Genomic DNA, 17,500 nt, shown 5'->3' on the forward strand with positions numbered 1-17,500 from the left:
AGCGGTTCTGCGTCCCTCTAGCTCTTCTCTCTTTTTCTATCGCCCCGTGGCCCCGTTTATTTCTCTCCTCCTCTTCCTTCTCTTCTCCTCTCTTTCTCTCTCTCTCTCTTTCTTTCTCTCTCTCTCTCTCTCTCTCTCTCTCTCATTCTCTCTCTCTCTCTCTCTTTTCCCCTCGAACATCCTTAAAAAATCATCTTCAAAAATGTATAAATTCCTTCGAAATATATTTCTTTCTTGGCTGTACAATCGTCGTTGGAAACGAATTAAATAACTTTATATCGACTTTGAATTTCATTTTAAGTGAACCGTTGAAAGACGAAGATCAACGAAGGACAACGTGTTTAGTGAGAGAACACTTAACCTTCCTCTGGTCTAGTGTTATTCGACTATCGTCTAAATGCTCGAATATCATGTCACGACATTGTCGGAACGATTAAAACGAGCCTTAGATAGCTACGAAACCAACCATCTGCTAAGATTTTCACGCCCATCGTATCGTACGAGTAACCCTCGAGTATCGCATGTTTTTTTCTAATCCACTTTATACGTGTTTCTTTCTTCGAATAATTTCGTTCTTTTTTAACGATGAAATACTACTACTTTCTGTCTCTCTCTCTCTCTCTCTTTCTCTCTCTGTGGTTGGACAAAGAAATTTATTTTTGTCGAATCAATCGCAAAATCCAATTTTTATTATTACGAGTATCGTTTAAACGTCAAATTTTTTTCTCGAGGAATGTGCGAAGTTATGTTTCGATCCTCCTCCTTTTTCCTTTTTTTTTTCTTTTTCCCATTATTGTTGTGACGAGGACGAAGACAATCCCCTTTCTTTTTTTAACGCTCTAATAATGTGGAACTCCGAAAGGAGCGGTGTAAGATGGGAGAAGGGGATGAAAAAGTATCGGTGGTGTATGACGCGTTCAACGAGAAATAGAAAAAAAATTTTTTTAAAAAAAAAAAAAAAAAAAAAAAAAAAAAAAAATATTCTTCGATGATAACATTTCCTCATCGATTTTTAATGAGATTCTTTCGTTGAAATCAATTTTAACATTTCCTTATAGTTAAATTAGATCTTATCATAAATTTGTAATTTTTTGTATTTATTTCGTTTGCTTGAAACGCACTCGCTAATCTCTCTTTAAAACTGTCAGAAAAGAAAGAGAGAGAGAGAGAGAGAGAGAGAGAGAGAGAGAGAGAGAGAGAGAGAGAAAGAGAAAAATAAAAGTTTTTCGTCATTATCGTCATCGTTGCCGTCGTCGTCGTTGGGTTAACCTTTAATTTGGCATTTTACGATGTGAATTTATTTTGTACGCCGGAAATTTATCGCTTTCATTAAAACCATGCCACGGGACATAACTCGAAGTTAGAACGTGTATGCGTGCGCGCCCCTAGCTGACCGTTTTTACGAACAATTTATAGTTGTTAGTGTTGTTTAGTTTTTTCGATGCCACTCTCTCTCTCTCTCTCTCTCTCTCTCTTTCTCTCTCTTTCTCTTTGTCTATATATCTTTATTTCTATCTCTCCTTCCGTTTTTTCTCTTGAGGGAGGACAGAAGTCCCGGTAATCTCTGGCGATGCATCTTCGCGTGTTCATTAATTTTTCACGTTGCACGAATAGCTAGTCGGCCCACTTTTCCACCAACGAACTAAGCTTTTCTCTCTCTCTCTCTCTCTCTCTCTCTCTCTTTCTCTCTCTTTTTCTAGTTTCCGCTCTCTCTCTCTCTTTTTCTCTCTCTTCCCACGTTCGTCCTCGTAGTCGATAAGGAAGGTTGACGATCTCTATCAAAGCATTCACGTAATTGTTAATTTATTAGACGTCCGCGGTACCGTTTATCGTGTAAGAACATTCGGTGTTATATAACTGCCAATTAAATAATGGCAGGGAGCGTGCCGAACGCTCATATCGTGTCTTTGTATTCGACTGAGTCGAGCGAGCGAGCAAGCGAGCAAGCAAGTGCGTGTGTAACGTGTTCACGTGCGTTCACATATGCGCGTGTATTTATCTTATATAGTATCTTCATATATATTCTCGATCCGATCGATCGTCCTTGTCTCTCATTGGATCGATCTTTTGTATTCTTACGTATTTATACCGATATTTTGTTTGATTTTCTTCTCTTTCATTTTCTCTCTCTCTCTCTCTCTCTCTCTCTCTCTGTATATATATATATATATATATTTCTTTCTTTTTTTTATTTTTTAGACTGAAATTACGTACATATTTATATTGAAGTTCTGTGGCGCATGGCGTAACGAAAAAAAAAAAAAAAAAAAAAGAAAAAAAGAAAGGAGAAACAGAAAAAAGTAGCCGCGAAATTAAACGTTATACGTTACGAGTTAAACGACTAACTTCGGGGATTCTTTCGCAGATCGATCCCTCGGTAAAATTTCCTATCGGAACGGTCATTCCCGGTACCTTCCATACTGAGAGATATTATCGATACAGGGACGTTTCTCATTACGTCCTGGAGAGACCTGCCTTCCCCATTGACTCTCTTTTTCGTTTTGAGAAGCACTCGAGGCGAGCGCACAAAAGGAACCGAACGATCGACAAGAGCACCGATTTCTCATGGATAACGAAAGGAGAAAGAATATATATATATACATATAAATGCATATATATATATATATATATATATATATACGTATTTATGTATATATATGTATGTACATGTGTGTGTGTGTGTGTATGTGTGAACTAAAAAAGAGAATAACGATCGCAGAGAGAAAGAAATGAGAACGTGGATCGATCTTTCGTTGCAACGAACGACATAGTAGCATGATAATCATTATTTGATTATTAGATAATAAAATCTTTCTCTTTTTGTCGTTTCAACAGGGAAATGAAAGAAAGAAAAAGCGAGATAAATAGAGATAGATAGAGAGAAAGAGAGAGAGAGAGAGAGAGACAGAGAGATAAATAGATAGAAGAGAGAAAGGTAACACGCGGCAAGAGTTTAGTCGGAGTTAGGTAGCTACTTTCTCTCACAGGGTTTTTAACGGGTTGGTAAGCGTGCTTTTGCGAGCGCCACGTGTGACCAGCCATGAGGCGAAGATTTACAGTTGGCAGAACTGAGAGAGAGAGAGAGAGAGAGAGAGAGAGAGAGAGAGAGAGAGAGAGAGAGAGAGCTTCTATGTCTCTTGATATATTCTTTTTACGATTACGAAAATAGCAATAACGATGACGATGATAATGATAATGACGACGAAGATGACGATAATGATGATAATGATAATTATGATGATTATAATGATAACGAAAAAGAGGACGACGACGTTGCTATAGTATGTAGTAAGAAAGACATGGTGATGCGGAGTGGGAGAGAACGAGGGAGAGAGAGAGAGAAAGAGAGAGAGAGAGAGAGAGAGAGAAAAAGAGGGATGGTAGATGATGAAGTTAGAGTGGGGAGTAGAGACAGGGTAGAAACTTGGTAGGAGAGGCTTGCTGCTCTGGGGCATGCCGAGGGGTTGAGAGGGTGAAAGGGTAGCATGAATGAACGATCAATAGATATATAGTTACCTGCTACCAGGTGCCCACCTTGCTTGCTTGCTTGCTTGCTTGCTTCTAATAAAAATACAAACGCGGAGATTCTACTTCGTGCATTCTAACGATGACAACGCGATGAACTTTTGTCGTCTGTTATTTTTTTTTTCTTTCCTTTTCTTTTTTTTTGTATGCTTGCTTGCTTTCATTCTTTCATTCCTTATTATTTTTCATTTATTTTTATATTTTGACTTCACTCGCAAGGGAAAATAATTAATAAAAATTATTCGTGTTTTGAATAAATTGTTTTAATTAACGCGAAAGAAAATAGAAAGAGAGAGAGAGAGAGAGAGAGAGAGAGAGAGAGAGAGACTGAGAGAGAGAGAGATATATGTATATTTAAATATATGTAAATGGAAGAGAAAAAGGAACAATATTTTTTTGTTTCAACAATCAAAGAAACAACACCTGCAACAATCCTTCGATACTTCTCTTCTTTATGTCAATTTACTTTAAAATAAGATACACGAATGTTTCAAGGAATATAATAATGACAAAAGAGAGAGAGAGAGAGAGAGAGAGAGAGAGAGAGAGAGAGAGAGAGAAAGAGATAGAGATAGTTTTATCCTGTCAGGGCAGCGACGCACGAGGGATATGTGTGTATCTTTCGCGCATGCGTCAACGACACGACGTGATACCTATATACCGTAAAAAGAAATTATTAAACTTATAGGTAAATATGTATCTATACATATATATATATATATATATATATATATATACACATATATACATATTTATATACATATATATATACATATAAATACATACATATATATACATATATATATATATATATAATCTACGTGCATGCATGCATACATACATAAATATATATATGTACATATCCACTTCGCGTTGCGAGCTTTTCGAATATTAAAATGGATACTTTATTCAGAGACCATGCGAGTATTCGCGCGTATCTGAGCATGGCTTGCTTGGGGAAAGATAACGCTCGAGAGATGTTAGTGAGTGGCGGCGGGTGGGGGTGGGGTGGGGGAAGTTGGAATAGAGAGTAGAAGGGAAAAGAAAGGGAGAGGTAGTCGAGGAGAGACCGAGTAAATAATTCATTTTCGATGAAACACGTGAGAGTGGTGGGTCTTCGAACGGCAGTACGATTGCGAATGGGCTAGAATGTGAGTATACGTTGAATTTAGGGTGGTTCTTCGATGTAACTGAAAGATCTATTTCCAAGGGGATGGAATCGAAAAGAAACGAGAAAGAGAGAGAGAGAGAGAGGTGGGGGAGGGGGGAAGGGCGGGATGGGGATGAGAGGGAAAGAGGGAGGGTGAAAAAACGTGCTTACGTCGTTGCGTTCATATGATTTTGCGCACGTTGCGCACAATACAGTTGATATCTCTCTCTTTCTCTTTCTCTTTTTCTATCTTTCTTTATCCCTCCCTATTCCTCTCTCTCTCTCTCTCTCTCTCTCTCTCTCCCTCTTTCTCTGTCTATTCTATTTGCTATCTCATCGTCGTCGTTGTCATCGTCGTCTTCGTCGTACGTACCACTTGGCAAATGCTGGAGACGTCGAGTCGCCTCGGTTCTGACCTTACTATTGACAAGGGCGCCTCCTCTCTGATTTATTAAGCCTCGGGCGACGTAAGGAAATGAGCTTCTCGTCGCGCACGATAAACACACACGATCGCGGAGAATATGTTGTAGGGGGTATGGGTGAAAGTAGGTGGGTGGGGGAAGGAAGAAGGGGAGGGGGTGGAGGAGGGAAAGAGAAGGAGAAAAATAAGAAGAAAAAGAAAAGAGAGAGGAGAGAGAAAGAGAGGAAGAGGAAGAGGGTGAGCTACGCGAGTTTTGCTGGGGCTTTTTCGGAGCTTCGATCTATAAACGGAGACGGCCAACGACGTACGCCCTATATAAAATCGTACTTTCTCTCTCTCTTTCTCTCTCTCTCTCTCTCTCTCTCTCTCTCTCTCTCTGTCCTTCTCTCTATTTCCTTCTTTTTCTATTTTTACATCTAACTCGTACAAGGCACCAAGAAACATCATACTTTCACGATGGGTGTCTTTGTCAACGACTAATAATCGCTCGAAGTTGAGTTTGCACTATACAACGCTACCGATTGCTGATGGTTATAATGTTATAGTTCAAGGATCTCGAAAGTATACAAAGCGTAACTATGTATGCATCATACGTACGTAGACGGATAAATATATATGTATATATATATATATATATATATATATATATATATATATATATATAAACGTATATATGAACGTATATCCTAAGACTAGTAAAATTAGCCGATGTTTTTCCGTGATGTATTAAAAAGTTTCTTTGGTAAAATTTCAAGTTGCTGCGATACTTTTCAAATTTGTTAGTATGTAAATGTATATGTATATTTTTTAAGATTAATTAATAATCATTACGGTATGATTCACGTATCCATTATAATACATATGTATGTGTTTATATATGTACGTATCGAATTTGTTGAAGAAAAAAAAAAAAAAAGAAAAAAGCAAAAAGAAGAGGAATGAAAAACAATTGTTACGTCGAGACATTCGAGTTAATAAAATACCATTGGATGGAGAAATAGGTGAAAGGCCAGGCAAGTGATTTTGAAATCTTGTAGAGAGTTTAATGGGTGGTTAGATCGCGACCGGCCGTCTGCTTTCTGCAGCTTAAATTCTTTTCGAGAAGTGGATTTTCATTTTAATGGTCTATATAGAAATGCACGATTTTACTTATAACTGGCCGTTCGAATGATTTATCTCTCTCTCTCTCTCTCTCTCTCTCTCTCTCTCTCTCTCTCTCTCTCTTTTTCTCACCCCCTCTGTTTCTCTGTAATAACAATTCGAGCGTGTTAGTTGCGAAACGATTGTATAAGGTCGTATAAAAAGGATACGTATTAAGTATTTGTTCGTTTATGTATGAAATGATTGATCGGATTTTTTGAGATATGTCCGATTTTTGGCCGACTCTTACTACTTAAGCCAAGTAGTAAAGAGCCAAATAGCAATGTGACGTTATGGGATTTACTATGTAAGGACGATGGAAAAGGGGAAGGGGGAGGAGGCGATGGGAGTGGGAGGAGGGGATATAGTGAAACACATAAGAATCGTGATAAAGGTCATCGAATAAATTAACACCATTTATTATGGATTAATAGGATTCACTTATCGATTTATTATTCCAATGGATATAACTGACGAGTAAATGAATAACAAGGAATAAAGAAATGAACGTACTATTTTCTATTCTTCTCGTTATTTCGTTGAGATTTGTTTCTAAAGTTCATTAGTTCGTAAAATTCGTAAAATTATTTCGTCGAATGAATGAGAGTTAGGCCATTGAGTCAACGTAAATCGTTTTGCATATCGAACGATCTCGCGTTGTATGAAACATACTTGTCCCAATTTCCCCGAAGGAATTTCGGAGAATACGTAATCGTCGTGTCGTATCAATGAAAGCCACTTCTTCGAAATGGCAGCTTTAACGTTGAATGCGAACGGTCAACAGGGATCGTTCGTGGAATAAGTCGTTTAACTGTTCTTTATTGTTGTTAGAAAAGTTAATCACTCTTTTTAAATAATTTCACGTGCGCTGAGCTCTTTTCTCTTTCTTTTTTTTTTCTTTTTTTTTTCTTTTTTTTTTTTTTTGTTGTTTTTCGACGAAAATAAGGAGCTACACGTAAGGAAATAGTCCGAAGTTGTGGGTGGGAAGTATGAATCGAGTGGGAATGCATCTGCACTGGTTACTGCAATCTCTTCAGTAATCGCGTGTGCGGCAAGTAGGGTGGGCGTGAAACGAATCAGACGTCTTCACCGTCCGAATACGATCTGTTTTTACTACTTACAAGATAAAAAAATTTTCCCTATTTCTCTCTCCCTTTCTATTTATCTATTTATTTTTCACTTTCGTTCGTGCAATTACAAGTTTATAATAAATATTCGATTGTGGACAATACGATCAACATATTATCACAATCTACACATATATACGAGAATCGTTCCTCTCTAATTGGAACAAGGAAGGGAGGATTAACGATAGAAAAAGAAATATATAGAATTAGATAGAAAGAGAAAAATATAGTGGGAGAGATATCTCGTTTCTTCTATTTTCATGATTTACGGTCGAACTTTGATCTTGCAACAAGTACCATCGATAGTCGAATGAATTTCTCAGTCGTTATTGCTGCTATTACTTTCTCTCTCTCTCTCTCTCTCTCTCTCTCTTTCTCTCTTTCTTGATTTTCTCTTTGCAAAGGAAGTAGCAACTACGTAAAGGTGAGTCAGATATTTCTGACCGTCTAATTATTTCTCTACGACAGACTACATATCTATAACTTATCAATACACACACACACACACACACACACATATATATATATATATATATATATATATATATATGTAATGTATGTATAAAGCTTTACACGATTCTCTGTATATACACTATCTATATATATATATGTATATATATTTATTAGAAGCATAAGTGTATATAGTGTGCGATTACGTGTACACGCGTCGTTTATATACGGAGAAGGAGTTGTAAACGATAAAGAAGCGCATACGCGTCCTTTCGTACACGTGTACATCTGACGTAATCCACGCTTTCCACGAGCAAATAGACCGAAAGGTAATTTCATTGGACATAGCATATAGACGACTATTATCGTCATAAAGGTGTATATATATATATATATATATATATATGTATGTGTATGTGTGTATACTACGTTGTACGATGTTTCTTTTCTTCACTCTAGAACAAATTTTCTCAATTAGCTTAGTCTTATATTTTTATACAAAATTAATAAAGAAACACGGCGATCATCGTGCAAATTATCAATAATTATTATCTCTCAAAAACTCAATTGTTTTTCTCAAATAGTCATAAGATTTAATAGAAACGTATTAAAGAGAGAGAGAGAGGAGATACCAAAGTTTTTTTCAAACAAATGGCGTTTCACGTTTATGGATCACGTCATTCATACGTAGTCGTCGATTCGTGGTATCGATCCATCGAAGAATTTCTCACAACAAGATGTGCGCCCGGTTAACATGTTCCCACAAACTCTCGAGAATTCGTAGGCTCGCGTGTTCTCTGTCTCTATGGGTGTCAATAATATCCCGTTCGATCGATAAACTGTTCTATCGTATATGCATGTAATGCGACGAACGGACGAGCACTTATTATTAATTGTCGCTCGTACCCTGGCTTTAAATAGGGGAAATAATCAAGATACCTTTAGATCGATCAATAATAAATAGAATCATTTTAATAGTATATACATGATTTCTTTCTCTCTCTCTTTGAAACTATTCTACCTCATTTTCTTTTTCTTTTTTTTAATTTGTCTGATTATTTTATTTATTTCTTTTCCTTTTTTTTTTTTTTTTGTTCATATCTAACAACAATAACCTAAGTACAAACGCAATACTAGTCTCAAAATGTCTTTTTGCTTTCTCTTCCTATTGATGCCTAATGCTACCATATCCCCATTTTCCCCCCCCCCCCCCCCCCCCCCCCGCCACCCTCTTCCACGTGCTCCCTCCCCGTTACTTCCTCTTAATAGCTAATTTATTGCCGAGCTTGCGATCTCGTCGAGCACGTCCCACTTGCATTTTGAACGATCTCTTTAACTTGCACGGTACCTTCCCTTTTAACGTTAGCCTCATCCCTTTCTTTCTCTCTTTCTCTTTCTCTCTCTCTCTTTCTCTCTCTCTCTCTCTCTCTCTCTGTGTGTGACGCGAGAAAATGCCAGGAATCTTTTCAAATCTTTGATCGCCGTGAAGAGGATGATCGTTCGAAGACTCTATCGTGAGTATTCAATGACGACGAGGAAACAGGAATTGTAGAGAGTTGGGGAGGAAAAGAGGGAGGGTTAAGAAAAAAGAAAGAAAATCGAAACTTATTCGATGCTCCAAACACTACTTACGATAAAAAATGTACTTACTGTGTACATGAATACTATGATCTAAATATATATATATATATATATATATGTGTGTGTGTGTGTGTGTATAATTGGCTACGATTAAAGGCGTGAACCCCTTACGCAGCCATAGTATACGCCTACGCTTGTATAATATCTATATATATATACGTATACTATACTTATGAATATATATATATATATATATATGTGTGTGTGTGTGTGTGTACGATATATAGACGCGTACATCCACATGTATATACATATATACATACACGTACGTACACCTACGCGCATACCGACTAAAATATATCGTATATACACTGTACCGACATATTCTGCGGCTTTCGTGCGTACACGCAGGAACTAACGTTGATCGAACTTCAACGTTTTGTGTGGTGTATTAGTATAGGTGTGTATGTGTTTCTGTGCGCGCGCACGAGTTGGAAGAAATTGGTCGTATACGTCTACACGCACACGTACTTACGTACGCGCGATAGAGAGAGAGAGAGAGAGAAAGAGAGAGGGAGAACGAGAAAGAGAGAGAGAGAGACAAGGTGAGGCAAGGCTAGCGTTACGTAGCAGCGTCGTCGTGTTGACGTCACCCGGCAAAATGGCGCTGACATGACGTCACCGGACTCCCTTCTTCCTCTCTCTCTCTCTCTCTCTCTCTCCCTCTCCCTCTTTCCATTCGCCACCGCCACGTCCTTACGATCCTCCGCAACGACGCGACGCCACCCCCGTCGTTGTCCTCGTCCTCTTCGTCGTCGTCTTCGTCGTCGTTGTCGTCGTCGTCGTCGTCGTCGTCGTCGTCGTCGTCGTCGTCGTCGTCGTCGTCGTCGTCGTTGTCATTGCCGTTGTCGACGTTGTTTCGAAAACTCGTTCGAATGGGGTTGGACCGACGGGCGCCTTAAACTATAGTCTCGTATCGTGGTTTAAGCTGATTTTTGGCAAGATGACTGTCTGGAACTCAAGTATTCGAATATTCTCGTCGATCGAAACTGTAAATCAATGTTTAGTGTATGTGAATATATATTTGTATATATTCGTATCTGCATATATATATATATATCGTATTAATTATTAGTATATCGTACGTATATATAATTCATATATAATGCATATATATATATATATATATATATATATATATATATATATAATAATTGTAAGCCTCGTTTCATAAACGTTGTATATTCATACACATAGGTACATAGTAGGTACGATAGTACGTCGTCGCGTGCACGCGTTCGCGTCTAATGGCGTAGTAATTAACCTAATGAGAAACGCCGTGGACTAGTATAGATTTTCTATCGGTAGACGGTTACTTTCGTTGCGCTTTCATCGAACATTTTCTTCCTTTTTTTTCTCTTCCTTTTCTTTCTCTCTCTCTCTCTCTTTATTTTTTCTGTTTTCTTTCTTCTTTTTCTTTTTTTCCTTTCGTACGTTCATACAGTGTCCGGCTTTTGTTACTTCATTATTATCATCGATGAACGTTCGTAAAATTATATTTCGTCTTTTGTCGTCATTGAGTTTACTACTTCGTTCGCGGATCGAAGATCAAGAATTAAGTGAAAATATCAGCGCTTGGCAAAAATTCAATCCTTCTTTACTCTCTTACTTTTTTTTTTATTTTTAAGAGCGAACAGTAATATAGAGAAGCGCATACCGAGCAACCATTTCATTGTCATCGAAGAATTCCCTTCTTCTTTTTATTTCAAAAGCATCGTACACTATATATTCCTTCGGTTCCTTTTCGTGATACGAATGAGAAAGTATTTGAAAAGAATCGTTTCGACGATCTCGAGACAACTGATTCTCTATATCATAGTATCTTTTTCTTTCTTTCTTTATTTCTTTCTTTCTTTTTTGTTTTATTTTATTTTTATTCTTTATTTTCTATTTTTTTTTTTTTTTTCTTTCAATCTAGTCCTTCTCTCTCTCTCTCTCTCCTCTCTCTCTCTCTCTCTCTCTCTCTCTCTCGCTTGCTCCCTCTCTTCCTGTATCCATCTATCTTTTTCTCTCTTTCTCTTTCATTTGTTCTTTTTCTCGCACGATCACAAAATCACGCGCTTGACGTTTCTTTCATCGGCTAGAAAAATTCAATTGTGAATATTCAACGACAGCAAGCAAACCAGGATGGTTACTTCGATGGAATGAAAAAGAGGAAAGAGAAGGAAATACAGAGAAAGAGAGAGAGAGAGAGAGAGAGAGAGAGAGAGAGAGAGAGAAAGAGTGATGACGAGGAGGTAGAAATAAACGGGGATGAAGAGGGATAGTTGAAAGGCACGGTGAGAAATGTATGGTATTAATTACCATTGATAAAAAACACACACACACACACACACACACACACATACATACACAAACAAACAAACAAACACAAACGCTCGACAACATGGCGATTTGGCACGTTTCTCTTCTCGCAACGAGCCATTTACTCGAGCGAGCGCCCTTGTAAAAAGCGTGCGGGGCGACTGCATAAATCATTATCAATCATCTTCCTTATAAACTAACTCTCATTCTCTTTTCGTTAGTATCTTTGGATTACGTATCCGCATTATATCCGACTGATATTATCTATTATCAAAAAAAAAAAAAAAAAAAAAAAAAAGAAAAAAATATTTCCCAACGATTTCTTTCGATCTGTCCGATCGAATACATGTAATTAATCTAATACATGCTCGCGTATCGTAATTCGTGTCTCGCAAATAACAACGTACATGTATGTTCATATATATATATATATATATATACACACACACACACATATATATATATGTATGTATGTATACGTAGTACATGGTGATTAGGTAGGTATTACGAATACAAAACTGGCATGCGGCGTTGCATATAAAGTGCAACGTGGAAAGAGTGCTATATTTCTTACGTGTTGCGATCCACACTTGTCGTTTCACCTGTTGCTGTCGTGACCAATCAGCGCCAAAAAGAATTCCTTTAACTTCGTTAAATTTAATTAAATATCATCGCGATATTGTTGATTAACTTTCGACAATCAAGTTGGTGACAATCGATCAAGCGCGCCCCCAGTAATGATAACACCAAGGATATTTTATCCTTTCTTTCTAGCTATCAAAAACAAAAAAGAAAATTAAATGAAAAAGAGAAATAAACAAAATACAAAAAAAAAAAAAAAGAAAGAAAAAGAAGAAAATAAAAAGTACCGTTCTCGCGTTCGATCATATCGTATGGGTAAAACATTAAGTGGCTGTTAGAAAAGTATGTTCCTCGTACGTATGTATATGCATTTCTTGAAACAATGTATGCCAAGTTATGCGTTGAGGTCACTGCGGATACTGAAAAACTTCGGCGACATGCCAGTGCCGTCTAGCGTTTTCGAGTTTTGTGCATCATCAATGCGGCTAAACAAACTTTATGCCGCTGTTTAAAATCCATTTGTCATGGTACAAGAGAAAACGCTTATCGCTTCACTGAATTTTATGAGTTTGACGAACGATAGCCGTGCTACCTCCCTCGTTACGTTCCGCATATACGATTTTTCAACGCGTCTCGATATGCATACATATGTACGTACGTCTAAGAAAAATTAGAGCGTCATAAAGAAACGAACGAGTCCTTATAGATACTTTTATTTATTTATTTATTTATTATTTATAATATTCGTAGACAAAGGATTTGGATAGAAGGGAAGGAGGCGTAAAAAGGAAAAAAAAAAAAGTAATAATAATAATTAAAAGAGAAGACTCTTTAAAGCATAAGGTTTACATAGATGGAGGTATGTAGTATTAGGATCCTTGTCGTGAGTTATTGCATTACCGAGTATCTTGATTGCTCTCTCTCTCTCTCTCTCTCTCTCTTTTTCTCTCTCTCTCTCTTTCTCTCTCTCTCTCTCTCTCTCTCTCTCTCTCTCTCTTGCAAAGCAAAGGCCACGCACATAGGGACCTTCATCGCAAAAGTCTCGGTTAATGCACTTAATTAACCTCGTGCCACATTATACGACCCTGTCGGCCATTAACGAGCTCTTTCACGAAATAGCTCGTAGCTAACCGTCATGGAAACAGAAGCATAACTCAGTGGATATATTGATAAAGATACTTAAGTTCGTACGATATGTATCGTTTTATCGATAAACAGAATTACCTATGCGTTTATACGGATATTATCAGGATACCATTTGGAATTTCCCAAACGGTAACATGAATATACTTTCATCTCTCTCTCTTTCTCCCTCTCTCTCTCTCTCTCTCTCTCTCTTTCTCATAATCTCCGATAATCTCGATAATTGTATGTAGATGTACGAAAATACGACGATGATAGGAGGCAATTATAATTTAATCGTTAATATATATATATAATAATATGTTACAATTAATTAATGGACTCGTTATAATTGTATAATTTCTTTTTTGCAGGTTGGCAGCAGCGCAAGAGGCGGCACAAAGGGACCCTGGATACGCGAGTCAGTACAGGAGAAGGCAGAAGTTGGCCGGACTGAGTGGTCGCGGTGACTGGACTAGCTTTGGAGGGGAGGTAAGAAGAGGCAAGTGTCTTTTCGAAGAATATTAGAAAATGGAATCCGAAGGGTGAATATTCTAATAGGTAACTGGTGGTCCGGTGGATATGGCGCCAGGCCGGGATCAGGGCGGAGGGGCGGGTGGAGGCGGGGGAGGACAGCCCAAATCCAAGGGCACAACCTCGCTGTTCATCCTTTCAGAGGATAACTGTATAAGGAAACACACCCGCTTCATCATCGAGTGGCCGCCCTTTGAGTACGCCGTCCTGTTAACCATCATCGCCAATTGCGTGGTCCTCGCCCTCGAGGAGCACCTGCCCAAACAAGACAAGACCATACTCGCACAGAAACTCGAGGCAACGGAGATCTATTTCCTCGGGATATTCTGCGTCGAGGCGAGCCTTAAGATCCTCGCCCTTGGCTTTGTCCTCCACCGCGGCTCCTACCTACGTAACATCTGGAACATCATGGATTTCTTCGTCGTGGTGACCGGGTGAGGAGATCGTCTACTTCAACCGAAAAAAATTTTTTTCTTAATCGTTATAATCGTTTCACGGTTTATTATCATTTTCTTTCGATCATTTTTCGTTTTCCTTTTCATTCTCATTTCTCTCTCAATCTCTCTCTCTTTTTCTTTCTATATCTATCTATCTTTCTATCTTTCTTTCTCTCTCTCTCTCTCTCTCTCTCTCTCTCTCTCTCTCTCTCTTTCTTTATCTATTTATCTATTTATCTATTTATCTATTTATCTATCTCTATCTATCTATCTCTCTATTTTTCTTCTCATCTCTTCGTCCAAGACCGTTTCATACTCTTTTTTCTTTATCTATCATTTTGTTACTTTCTCTTTTATTGAGAGAAAGAAAATTCATAATATCTCTTTGAGTTAGGCGGACAGTTCGAGAAGAGAAGACGATAGAGAGGAATGCACTTTACCGTGGTCATTTCATCGCGATAAGAGGCTACCGATTCCTATTGATTATATTATTATACGTTGACTTTAAACGTTACCTTTTTTACGTTAGGAAAACTGATCCCGAGGAAAGAAGTTTCAAGATTTATATTTCCCAATATATATATATATATATATATATATATATAACACTTTCGATATTTTGAAAACTTCTTTCCTCGTACAGCTCCATGCCGTACGTATACGGTTTTGTCCGATTGGACAGATAGATTCTAGAGTGATCCTTGGATTAGGTCGATGACCGTGTTCGCCGAAACTAACGTGGACGTCGACCTGCGTATGCTACGTTCCTTCAGGGTCCTCAGACCGCTAAAGCTGGTTTCGAAAATTCCAAGTGAGTCAGTCACAGTTCTGTGAAAAAGCAGATATAACAAAGCCAAAACAGTACAAGAATACAGTGAAGCAGCAGATTATTATATATACTAATCCCCAACCCTTGTTCATGGCATTTGCGTTTGTGTACGTTTTTATAGTCTGATTAGCTTTTAACATTTTATATTTAACATACCCTATTTATATTTTATACGATAGTTTAACCTATATTATACATACATATATACATATATATATACACACATACACGTATTTATATATGTATATATATATATGTATGTATATATATATATATATATATATATATATATATATATATGTACATATTATTGACTATGTCTATAAGTTTTATCGCTTATCTTTGAATTACTGATTCAACGTTTTCTGATAGGTGCAAGCAGAAGATATATAACGCAAGCTAAACTAATATTTCTAAACATTTTATTTGTGCTTTAGTTCGTTCCCCTTGGTTACCCGTTTGCGTAATTACACGTCTCTGTTTTACTAATTAATATTTAGCGGCTATGGGTGTTTTAGAACAGTTGATAAAAGCTATAGATAAAGAGTTGGTCGAAAATATTTTAGGTATATATTGAATAATGTAATAGGTATTTTGTCGGATCTGTGTCAAAGTGTATTTTTCAAGTAATCAAGTCTGTATATACACATACATACGTATTAGGATAACAATGAATTATTAAACGTTAGAAATACTCTATCAGTTATTTGCTATATACTCTATATCATTTATTTTTATATTTACTCGCACTCCCTTCTGTCTCTTTCTCTATCTCTCTCTCTCTCTCTCTCTCTCTCTCTCTCTCTTCTCTCACACACACTCTCTCTCTCTCTCTCTCTCTCTATTTCTTTCTATCTTTTCTTATTCATCGCACTCACACACGAAAATACACAAAGAAACAATGAACGCAAACTCACACACACGATATATAAAACATGAAGGAAAAACAAAAAAAAAAAAAAAAAAACAAAAAAGAAGAAAAACAAACAAAAAAAAAATTACAAAAAAGGATGATGCATAACTTTTCGTATCTTAGGACCTTTCACTTCTTCTTGTTTCTTTTTTTTTTTTTTTTTCTTTTTCTTTTTCTTTTAATTACCTGTGCAATAGATTGAAATATTTATTACTTTTGGACTGATGATTTGCGTCTGGGCTGCGTCTTTTTATTCAGGACTGACGTGATAATTGTGTATATCGTTGATCGAATATTTTAGAGAACGATGATAGTCAAAAGTGTCTCTTTTCTTTCTATTTTATATATATATATATTTTTCTTTTTTTTTTTTTTTTACTTTTTCTTCTTCATTCTTGCTCTTCTTAAGTATACGTATTTACATAGGGTAGAGAACATAGTGACTGAGATTTTAATGCTAGAGATTGATGATGCTATTTTTAATGTTTAACACGTATTATATTGTAACGCACACGTAGATTATCGCACGGGCCAAACGTGGGCGATTTTCATGGTAAATATTTCTATGATAATTCCGTCAATGACGTAAATAAGATTGATAAAAATTACGATCGATTTATACGGTCGGTGTACTTTTGTTATTGTTATTATTATTATTATTATTATTATTATTATTATTATTATTATTATTATTAAAAATGTGAGTGATAAAATAATTTTGTGAAATATGTGTTCTTATGGATATATATATATATATATATATATATATATATATATATATTTTCAAGAAAAAACAAGGAAATATAAGAAAGTATTTGCCGAGTAAACGCCCATTATTACGCACAGGAAATAACATATACACATAGAAAAAACAGATACATTGGCCCGAAGTTCGCGTCTATATTTAGCAATCTCTCTATATCCTTAGCCAAAGGTCTTGAATAATATAGTTGACTATACATTGATAAATAGGTTACGTATTTTCTAGAGAATCGTAAACTAGTTCGAGTTTTCTACATAATTTTCTACACGCAACATTAGATAAAAGCTCAAAATATTTGTGGATCCCTTTCGGGATCCAAATTATTTTGATAAATTTTTTTTACCAATGATAAAAACGATTTAACGAATTTAATTTATCTTCTCTAATTTACTATAAATATATGTAGGATTTTTATTATTAATTTATTATATTACGATACGAGCGAGCGAGCGAACGAGCGAGCGTACGAACGAACGAACGAACGAACGAACGAACGAACGAACGAACGAACGAACGAACGAACGAACGTACGTACGAACGAACGAACGAACGAATGAACGAA

At 36.7% G+C, this 17,500-nt stretch overlaps 1 protein-coding gene across 37 annotated transcripts in view; it reads left to right on the forward strand.

The window, feature by feature from the left end:
- The window catches only part of LOC124949631 (voltage-dependent calcium channel type A subunit alpha-1), a 125,568-nt gene that overhangs the window by 52,036 nt on the left and 56,032 nt on the right, over positions 1–17,500 (forward strand). For 34 of the 37 annotated variants that reach the window (XM_047495036.1, XM_047495031.1, XM_047495060.1 and 31 more), the window contains exons 3-4: positions 13,837–13,954; positions 14,024–14,430. In XM_047495036.1, coding sequence (XP_047350992.1) covers positions 13,837–13,954; positions 14,024–14,430 — 525 coding nt within the window. Of the gene's footprint in view, positions 1–13,836; positions 13,965–14,023; positions 14,431–15,143; positions 15,245–17,500 lie in introns of all 37 variants that reach the window. The other 3 variants (XM_047495030.1, XM_047495037.1, XM_047495049.1) reach the window with 2 other exon arrangements.

Source organism: Vespa velutina, chromosome 6 (genome assembly GCF_912470025.1).
Source record: "Vespa velutina chromosome 6, iVesVel2.1, whole genome shotgun sequence".
NCBI lineage: Eukaryota > Metazoa > Arthropoda > Insecta > Hymenoptera > Vespidae > Vespa > Vespa velutina.